This window comes from Acytostelium subglobosum (genome assembly GCF_000787575.1).
Source record: "Acytostelium subglobosum LB1 DNA, scaffold: scaffold58, whole genome shotgun sequence".
In the NCBI taxonomy this organism is placed as follows: domain Eukaryota; phylum Evosea; class Eumycetozoa; order Acytosteliales; family Acytosteliaceae; genus Acytostelium; species Acytostelium subglobosum.
Genome location: NW_012236475.1, coordinates 1 through 9724, shown reverse-complemented (window position 1 = coordinate 9724; position 9724 = coordinate 1). Strand labels below are relative to the sequence as shown.

The 9724-nt window shown below is 42.6% G+C and overlaps 5 protein-coding genes across 5 annotated transcripts; 3 read left to right on the top strand and 2 right to left on the bottom strand.

Annotated features, from left to right (window-relative positions):
• Nucleotides 1-2842: 2842 nt before the first annotated feature.
• On the bottom strand, nucleotides 2843-3824 carry SAMD00019534_126360 (hypothetical protein; the record flags this gene model as incomplete). Its single annotated transcript, XM_012892142.1, has 4 exons — nucleotides 2843-3002; nucleotides 3071-3260; nucleotides 3335-3514; nucleotides 3605-3824. Coding segments are annotated over 4 exons (750 nt in total), but the record flags the coding sequence as incomplete, so codon positions are not given.
• Nucleotides 3825-5048: 1224 nt separating this feature from the next.
• On the top strand, nucleotides 5049-5351 carry SAMD00019534_126350 (hypothetical protein; the record flags this gene model as incomplete). The annotated part of the gene is made up of 3 exons (XM_012892141.1): nucleotides 5049-5092; nucleotides 5162-5222; nucleotides 5304-5351. The coding sequence occupies 3 exons, from the start codon at nucleotides 5049-5051 to the stop codon at nucleotides 5349-5351; spliced, it is 153 nt and encodes a 50-aa protein (XP_012747595.1).
• Nucleotides 5352-5661: 310 nt separating this feature from the next.
• Nucleotides 5662-6101, bottom strand: SAMD00019534_126340 (hypothetical protein; the record flags this gene model as incomplete). The annotated part of the gene is made up of 2 exons (XM_012892140.1): nucleotides 5662-5856; nucleotides 6030-6101. 2 exons carry the CDS (start codon nucleotides 6099-6101, stop codon nucleotides 5662-5664), a joined length of 267 nt encoding a protein of 88 aa, XP_012747594.1.
• A 248-nt stretch (nucleotides 6102-6349) lies between these two features.
• On the top strand, nucleotides 6350-7078 carry SAMD00019534_126330 (hypothetical protein; the record flags this gene model as incomplete). Its single annotated transcript, XM_012892139.1, has 2 exons — nucleotides 6350-6727; nucleotides 6812-7078. Coding segments are annotated over 2 exons (645 nt in total), but the record flags the coding sequence as incomplete, so codon positions are not given.
• A 249-nt stretch (nucleotides 7079-7327) lies between these two features.
• SAMD00019534_126320 (hypothetical protein) lies at nucleotides 7328-8566 on the top strand (the record flags this gene model as incomplete). Its single annotated transcript, XM_012892138.1, has 1 exon — nucleotides 7328-8566. A coding segment is annotated over one exon (1239 nt), but the record flags the coding sequence as incomplete, so codon positions are not given.
• Between the last annotated feature and the right edge of the window lie 1158 nt (nucleotides 8567-9724).

The following is a 9724-nucleotide window of genomic DNA, read 5'->3' as shown; positions in this document are numbered from 1 at the left end:
TGCTCAAACATCGCCAGCACTCTCATCGTCTGTTCAATCATTGAATGCTCGACCACTACCTTCTCCAGTCGGTCCATTCAATCGAGTTGTNNNTCCTGCACTCGCTCATGCTCATCCCTTACCAGTGTCCATGAGTCTACAACAGGCAGTTGGTAGCATTAACATTGCTACCCACCTATTGGATGATGTCGACAAACGATTGCCAGAGGAGCATGACGAGTGTATGCAACAGGTGCAGGACGACCAAGATCTGAATGTTCTGAATCTGTTCCAAGCTGGCATGAAGGTGCTCGCTCAGACGAACCATGAAGGAGACAAGGATACATGGTGGGAGGGCGTCATCGTCTATGATCACTATCCCAACTACGTCGTCAAGTACAACCATAGGAAGTATCGTACGTCTGAAGAAACTGAACTCGTTCGAGTTGAGAGACTGCGGCTAATCAACAAGATACAGCTGACACAAGACGATGACGTTTGCTTAGGAATGGATGTGCTGGTGTTCTATGACTCCAAGTACTACACTGGTCGCATTGTTGACGAGAGTTGTGGTCACATATCTACTGCCTCTGGAAGAGTAACAAAGAAGAGAAGGATACTGAAGAAGAGTATTACCATATATATATCTGTAATCAATGTTCATCACGATGCCAAATGGAACACACTGTTCAGACTTTGATCTCATCAACAACACACTCAATACAAAATAATTCAAATAAATGCAAGAATAATCTTATCGCTCATACAACTGGTCATTGCGGCCCGCACACTCAGTTGCCAAACCTGCCGCACAAAAATGAATTCGACTCTAAGTCGATGAATCTCCCACAGGAGTTGTATGCGTGGACACCTCCACGATTAATTTGTTGTGATCAACCTTGGTCATCAACATCCAACTACATAGGTATCAATCAAAACCTTGGACCGATCGTCGCACTTCTACTTCTAACAATAACTAATACCAATCAAGACTATAGAAATACTCAGCACATCAAGATGAAGCGATCTATATATTATACATCACTGTTGAAGTGATTCATAGGAATTACAGTCTTGGACAGCCATTCAACGACGACCATTTCAGCTCACTTGGATCGTCGCACACCAACCAAGGACCAACATCATCCAACAACTCCTATGATACTCCAACAGACTCGACTCATCAAGATGAAGCGATATATACCACATTCATTGCCCGTTCATCGTGATCTATATCAACGTGGATCATCAACATCGCAGACTGATTCATTGATAACAGAGACTTTGGTAGATGGTTTACTAACACAATATAACACATATAGGAGGTCAAGATACTGGATATCAATCGCAAGAGTGGTCCTATCAAGTACAACCTCTATGACTTCCTATTCGCCGTGCTAGTAATAGCCAGGTCGCGACATCAATAATTATGATTACCTGTTGTTGTTTCAACTCATTCAAGATGTTGGAATATGACAGTTAATTATAATTAAAGGTGGTTGAGAAGCTAGTTTGGACCGTGTAGTTACACGTTATCATTGAAGGTTGCAATGACTGTGATGATGAAGCTGATCAATCCTTCTTCGCGTCGCCCTCCAGCGTGGAGTCAATATCCAATGTTGTTATCATTCGACATCAGAGATAAACTATTTGATGATCAACAAATACGTATGTACATCTATCGATCGTCGTTGTCAACTGACCCACTCACTCTCCTCTCGTTGACGACACAGTGATACACAAAGATACGACCAGTGTCAGTGGATACAAGATCACTCCAACAACAAAAGTACTGCTGATTTAACTATTCTCCTCAGACATCACAGGACTCATTCCTCCAAGTGTCCAGACACTATACTATGGGCATTATGATCAGCCTACAAGCATTGATATTTTCAACTACAACAACAACAATATCCAACATCTGACCATTGATCACGAATGTCTCTCCCATGAAGCTGGTGCCTGGAATGATCCCACCATCTGTCTACACGCTCAGGTCCTCAAAGTTGTGTTCTCAGTTAGTCCTGGCCCGGATGGAAACTCGCCCAATCACACTGTCTATCCTATATTCCCTCTTGGACCAATCTCTTACCGAGTCACAATTCCATTCACAAGATTTTCCAGCTACAGTTTGTTCTATGTCAAATCAACCTTTCCAAGCAACACCAAAGTGGATGAGCCAATTAGACAACACTTGGTGGCACTTGTACCCAAGAATCACACATTCCAGCAATGGTTTACCGAGTCATGCAAACCAGTTCCTCTGAATTATCCAAATACACTCTTCTATATGGATGGCAATGGGAATGGATACGTATTCCATGCCCATTTCACATCGTGAATGTGTTCATTCCCCATGATGTGGACGTCACTCAGGGTGTGAACTCGGGACTCCGGGCTGACCAAGGTGCTGAGAAAACTCGAATTCCGAAACAACTCTCCTCGTAACTCTCTCGGTCGTGCAAACTGTTACAGCGCTAACAGGTATAGAAAGTAGAATAATAGTAGAATTACAAAAATGACTCTCCATAATTAGGATTAAATTCTAAACTCTATTTCTACTACAATTCAACTTTGATTAGACAGATACTCTTTTTCCATCGTGATCACTGCTATGGAGGTAACAATACATTATACTAACTCCATTCCAAACCACAACAATAAAAAGAGTGGCACTCTCATTGAAGATGGAGCTCCTGGATTTTGAAGACATACAACCGGTCAATATAGTTATCTCACCTTGGATGACACATGCATGGAAATCGATTGTCGTCATCCCTTCCATCGGTCATGATCAGACACTAGAGGAGTGACCTCTTGCAATCATATGTATTATTAACACTTATTGTCCTACAAACTAACTAGATTCGTAGATGAAAGGAGAAATGGATGACCTCCATTTTGTGGCTACAGGACCCTGTCCCTGTGTGTTACCTCCATCCAGGCTTGGTGGAAGAGAAAACTGCAGACACTTGATGGAGGTGTACTCGTGTAAACTGGTCAAAGATGCCCTTACAACACTGTTTGATAAGAAGAATATTCATGATTAGCTTTTTTGCAATGTTTGTTTGAAATATCAACTACAAACCTTAACACAGAAGAAGTCCTGAGTGCTAATGCTGTATTTGTCACGTTGATGTCCACCTCTGATTCTGTCAATGCGATTGGGATTGTCAAACATCCGATTCCATACTTGGAGGCCGTCAACAATATGTTCCTAAGTCCTCTTGCCACATCTGACGACGTTGAAAGTGGTGTTTCGCCCCATGGTGTTCGGTCTAGATATGTGCGATACGAACAGAACTGTTAGCAGGGTGTTTCTGAATGTTAGAAGCAAGTGGCGTATCATTACTTTTGCTGTCAGCCAAAAGATGAAAGACAACCTGGACATCAGAGAGGTTGGAGTGCTTGGTAATGAAAAAATCGCCATTCTTAAAGTGGTTGGTGTCGACAGACTCTTTGAGAATGGAAATCTGTTGCTCGACAGAATCAAAGTGTAACTCGGTGGACATATTACAATATTGAATAAAGTCTGTTTGGTCATCCCCATCATCATATTAGTAATTTACATCTAGACAATCATATCCTAGTCCATACACAGCACTGTGTTCTACTAACCTACTCTTCTCACTTTGTGAGCTGAACGATAGTGAAGGATCGGTCAAAAGTATTACAGCAGAGAGTGAGTCTGAATAGAGTGTCTGGATGTACTCTATTCTCTTTGTTTTTAGATACTCTCCAGTCGAGACAGGTCGGCAGAGTTGAAGAGGAGAGGCATCTATCAGACGGAATTCAAATATCTTCTTCTTCTGTACACCTACACCAACCTGTAGGTTGTCCATTATTCTGTAACCCAAGGATGGTGGCTTGGCCGTTTGTTTGGCTGGTCTGACAGCAGGTGAGAATGTCGATCCAACTGATTCCTTTCTTGGAGGCTTTGAATTGGAGACGCTGTTGGAAAATGTATTGGTGATGCTGCCAATGAGTGAAGATGCACCTGACGATGATGATACATCATTGTTGTTGTTGTTGTTGTTGTTGCCAACTGTTGATGATGGCGATGTTGATGATGATGAAGATAATAAACTGGAGATACTAAGTGGCTTACTTCTGGGCTCTGTAGTTGGCGATTCCAATGTTGGACTCGCCAGTGGTGGTTGTTGAGATGTTGGTGTCGATGATTGTGGCTGTCCAGGTGTTTGTTGAACTGTCTTCTTGAAACGATCCAATGAGAAGAATGAAGAGGCTCTCTGTACGCCCTTGTCTAATCCTTGTCCCAAAGAACCAATTATACTGACCTTTTCAGACTCTTTGGATGGTGTTGTCTGATCTTGCTTTCTGCTGTGAAATGGTTGAGGAGGGTTTGATCCCTTTCTACTGCTACTACTGCCGCTGCGAGGCTTTGTTGTCACCAAAAGATCTTCGTCGGCCTTGTCCAACTCATCCTTTGTAGTCTCTAGCCAATAGAGATCATTGAGGAAAGAAGTAAAGTCGTTCTTTTGCTTCATTTTCATTGCACTTATCTCGCCTTGATATCGCAGCTCCACCTCATCAGTCTTTGATACATTGTCAGTGATCAATTCCTCGATCTTATCCTTAGCACCCTCATCCGCTGCCTCTTGCATCAACTTTGAGTGACTGTCAGTGATTGATTGTAACTCCTCTTTTCGCTTGCTCAGCAGAATGTTGAATGCAGTGGCGAATAACTCCTCCTGGTTGATGATCTTCTCTTTTGACTCGCTCGACTTGTTGACAAGATAGAGGAACATCTTGATTCTCTCCTCCTGGAACTTTTGCTCGGCAGTCTCTTCATTGGGCAACATACTGTTCCAATAGTGTGTTCTCTCAGTGTACTGATGCGCCAATGTCATTGTCTTTGATTGAATCATTGATAGAGGGAATCCTTCAACTGTGTATATATATATATATATATTAGTTTAGTTAATGAGCTCTAGAGTGTTAGAAGATGAGAGATCAAAGAACACTTGTGACAACGATGTCATCGTTGAATGATTGGACACTCACTAGAAGCCTCATCCTGTCGGTCATGATACTCCTGTCGGTTTATGTTTAAGAAGGTGTCTATTGTGTTCAACAATGAAACAGATAGGTATGGTGGTATATCATATTCTCTTGAGAACTGATCGACAGCAACTGACGAATCCTCACCCTTCTTTAGAGTGAACAATGCAGACACATACTTCTTGCCAACAGGAAACTCCAATGGGAATGATATATCCGTATGTACTATCATCCTATCTATATCTCTATCTATTTATCTCTCTCCCTTTGATTAGTTACAACAACAAAAACAAAAACAGGTAGAGAGAAAGTCCCTACCGATCAATCTCACATCTGCATTCAACTGAACATCACAAATGACTGACTTTTGTTTATATATATGCAATACTATGACATCCAACACAATAGGTCGGAATGATATATGTTGGTGAAGTTATTAATTGTCTCCATACTTTGATTTGTAGATCGCTTGTCTATCACCCATTCTAATGCGCCATTGAGTCTCGTCTGGCACCTTCTCGGGATCGCCTCCATACTCCACATACAAGTTGTTGAAAGGGAGATCTCTCTCCACCTGTGTTTATAAACCATGGTTTGGTAGAAGGAGTGTGTCAGTGAGATTGTACGTCGTCCTGACCTAATGAGCGTTGTGTCTAGTCATCTGACAACCAAACTAATACTCACAACTTCCTTTCTTGTTGGGTTGATAAACATATAGCAAGCGAAACCGACGCCAGCCAAAACTGCGAATGCTCCAACAAAGTAGTTGATAACTGCACTTGGATTCCTGTTCAAGTAGGGATCATCATCAGGTGCCATCATATCTGGGTGTTGATCAAAAGTTTCTGGTACCTATGTTGTTGTCAATGTATTATCATTATTATTATCATTATTGTTATTGTTATTGTTATTGTTAATGTTGTTGTTATTGTTATTGTTATTGTTATGTTGTATTTGTTGTCGTTAGTAAGGATAAAGAGGTTGTCAATGACGACAACAAATACATCAATCACACAACAACATACCTCTCCATCATAAACACCTGGCTCCTTAAAGACGATTGGCTTTCTGTGACCAGCTCTCTGTGAGTTGAGCATGGCATTGTAGCCATGACGTGCCAATGGACCTGACCTTGAGAATAAAGACCTATACATTGTATGTTGTAGTAATGTTGTTGAATATGATGTAGATGGTTTATGTTGAGGTCATGAAGAATAGGTCAATGACCAAACCTACCTTTTTTTTCAATTTTTTATAATTTGAGTCAATGATCACAAACGACAACAACTTTCACCAACCATCTATCTCTTTAAACAAATACATTCAAATTCAAATACACATACACACACAAGAGATGATAAACTCATTTACAACATCGTTTATAAAGCCATCTACAATGATGTTGGTTAGGAGGTCGACCGTTCCCCTCTCCAACTTTAACAGATCTTTCTCGACCGTGCAATCAGTAGCGACATCATCATCATCGACAACAACAGTAGCGACAACAGAAAACAATGGTCTCAAGCAGTTCTTTGAGCACGAATACAAGAAGGGCACATATCCTCTATCTGGAAATTCATGGGAGGCCAGAGATCTGCGAGGCAAGTCATTCGAGGATCTTCACAAACTCTGGTTCGTGCTTCTCAAGGAGAGAAACAAGGTGGCCACTGAGAGAGAGCTGGCCAAAGGACACAAGCTCACAAATCCACTACGTTTGAAGAAGGTAAGCATAGTTCACACACTATAATGATAAGGTCATCAACTAACGATTTATCGATCATTCACATACTACAAATAACAAAATTAGATTCGCAAGTCGATGGCAGCAATCAAAGTGGTGTTGGGAGAGAGAGATCAATTGAGGAAGCAATTGTATATTTTAACACAGTGTCAAGACAATGAAAGGAAGGAGGTACTGGCCAACATTGAGCGTTTGAAGACGCTTGTTGGCGCCGTGTCTCTGACACCAGGTCTGAAGGATCTGGAGAAGCTGCAAGACTCATTCAAGGTTGACGAGTCACTGTCGATTGAGGAATCAATTGATAACCTTGTTGTTGGTAATAATACAAACAAGCAATAAATAAAATAATATTAAATATCATGTTACTTCTCCGAGACTGACAATGGGTCAGGTGATGCGACACTAAAAACAGCCAACTGACCCTTTTGATGGTATTGCGTCAACAATGGTTTTTCAAGCAAAAAAAATCATGCTTTTTGAAATACAACTAGTTTTGGTTGGTCTTTGTACATACTTACTAGGAATCAACTTGTTTTGTTTACCATTACATTGATAGAAATAACAACTTAGCAACAGATAAAGATGTCTTCTTGTCAACAATGCAGTTGCAAGAACTTCCAGGCCAACAGGTTCAAACCTTTGTACTGTTCCATATGTCTACATAATCATACACAAAAAACATCATCTCTACAGCAACTGGTCCACAATGACGCTGTTGCCAAGCCAAACACTACAACACCACCAGTGACCTCAACCCAGCCCAAGCTTGCCAAGTCATATTCATTTTCTGGATCCAGTCCTCAATCACCTCAGCCATCATCATCACTGTCCACCTCCACCAAGGCAGCACCTCCACCTACGCCTCCAAAGACTACATCTTCTACATCCATATCAACAAAGGATCGTCCCAAGGCACAGGACTTCTCCAAGAACAAACCAGCGGCATCAACATCTAAATCATCAAAGTCCAAGAGCAACAGCAGCAGCAGCAACAGCAACAACAACAGCAACAGCTCTTTGAAGACAAAGTTTGCAGGATGGAAAGGCGCCATTCAGGGCAAGGTGAACAATTTGATGGGCGATGGAAGTGGTGGATCTGATGATTCTTCAAGGTCAGGTGATGCTGTTATGGAGATTTCAGGTCCAACAGACTACAAACACAACACTCATATCGGTATCACTTCAACCGGTGCCATCGAAACCAACAACATCCCAGATGAATGGAAAGAGATATTCAGACAGGTGGATCAAGCTTTGAAATCTCTTGGCAAGAAGGGTGTCTCGAGAAAAGAGGCCGCACTCATCTTGAACGCAGTACTTGCTGGCCAAGCACCAGCAGGAACAAAGTCTCTCCGTAGCACACCGGGCACTCCACCCTCGCTTCCACCAAAGCCGACCTCTCCATCCACAGTCCAGACTCAGTCCACTGTCAATTTGAACAAATCGACACCATCCAATACCTCGGCAACTAGCTTCACAAGCTCACTGTCCACCTCAAGTCAAGCAACGGCGGTCAAACCAAAGCCACTTATCCCAACCACTCCACCACCAAGCTTGCCCAAGCATCAGTCCAATGCCAGCCTCACTACCAGTACAAGCACAACCAGCTCTGCCAACAGTACGCCAAACAAGGCATCGCCAATGATTTCTTCTACAAACAACACTATCAGTGTCTTTGAGCACGAGCAACTGAAGGACAAGCTCAGACAGAGTGAGCAACGACTCAAGAGTCTTGAGCAGTCTGCCAAAACAAACAATGTCAGTCAGTTTGAGCATGACCAATTGAAGGACAAGCTCAGGGAGACAGAGACAAGACTCAAGAACTTGGAGCAAGCATCCAAGTCCAGCACCCTGAGTACTCTAGAGAATGACCAGTTGAAGGAGAAACTAAAGGAGAGTGAGGCTAGGATCAAGAACCTCGAGCAATCATCAAAGTCTGGTGTGGCCAGCTCATTCGAGAATGATCAGCTGAAGGAGAAGATAAAAGAGAGTGAGACCAGGATCAAGAATCTTGAGCAATCCCTCAAGACAACTGTCAGCAAGTTTGACTTTGAGCAACTACAGGACAAGTTGAGTGCAAGTGAGCAGAGGTTCAAAGCAGTCGAGAAGTCAAAGTCAAGCGAGGCTTCGGTCAGTCTATTCGAGTACACTGCCTTACAAGAGCGTCTGGCGGCAAGTGAACAACGCTACGCCCAATTGGAGCAGACACTAAAGTCATCAGAGAAGGAGGTGGCAAGTGTGGCCAGCAAGTATCAGGCTTTGGAAAGAAGCAACCAGATCCTCGTCAAGCAACATAAGGATCTGGAGACTGACTTTGGTCAACTCAAGAAGACTGCACAGGAGAGTGAGCGTAAGAAGGCTATTGACTCTGACAAGAAGCCTTTGTTAGACCAGATTGCAATGTTGGAGAATAAGATCAATGACTTTGAATTGGTATGTGTTGGGGCCATATGACCCCAACAACATCAGCAGTAGAGGTTATTATACTAACATACCAAACTAACAATAATAATAGGAAACCAAATCAAACCAAAGTCGTGAAGCAACCCAAACAAAGAGAATCGAGGAGCTTATGAGGTCACTGAAGGAGATGGAGCAGTCCAACTTTGATCTGTCTCTCAAGAACAAGGAGGTTATGGCAGAGGTTGAAACTGTCAAGTCGGCATTCTCAGCCGAGCAGACCTCTCAGCTAAAGGACATGACATCTCAGCTCTCAAAGAAGGAGAAGGATCTGAGGGAGTCGTTCGAGGCACAGTACAATCAAAAGCTCAAGGAGCTCAAGGATGTCAACGAGCAACTGTCCAACAAGCTCACTCAGGAATCAAACCGTGTGTCAAAGGCAGAGGTAGAGTCACAGTCAAAGCAACGTGAGTTTATCCTGGTGTCCAAGCAAAAGGATGAGATTTCCAAGCTACTCGATCAATCACAGAGCACCATCGATCAATTGTCCAACGAGGTCGATTCACAGGCACAGACCAT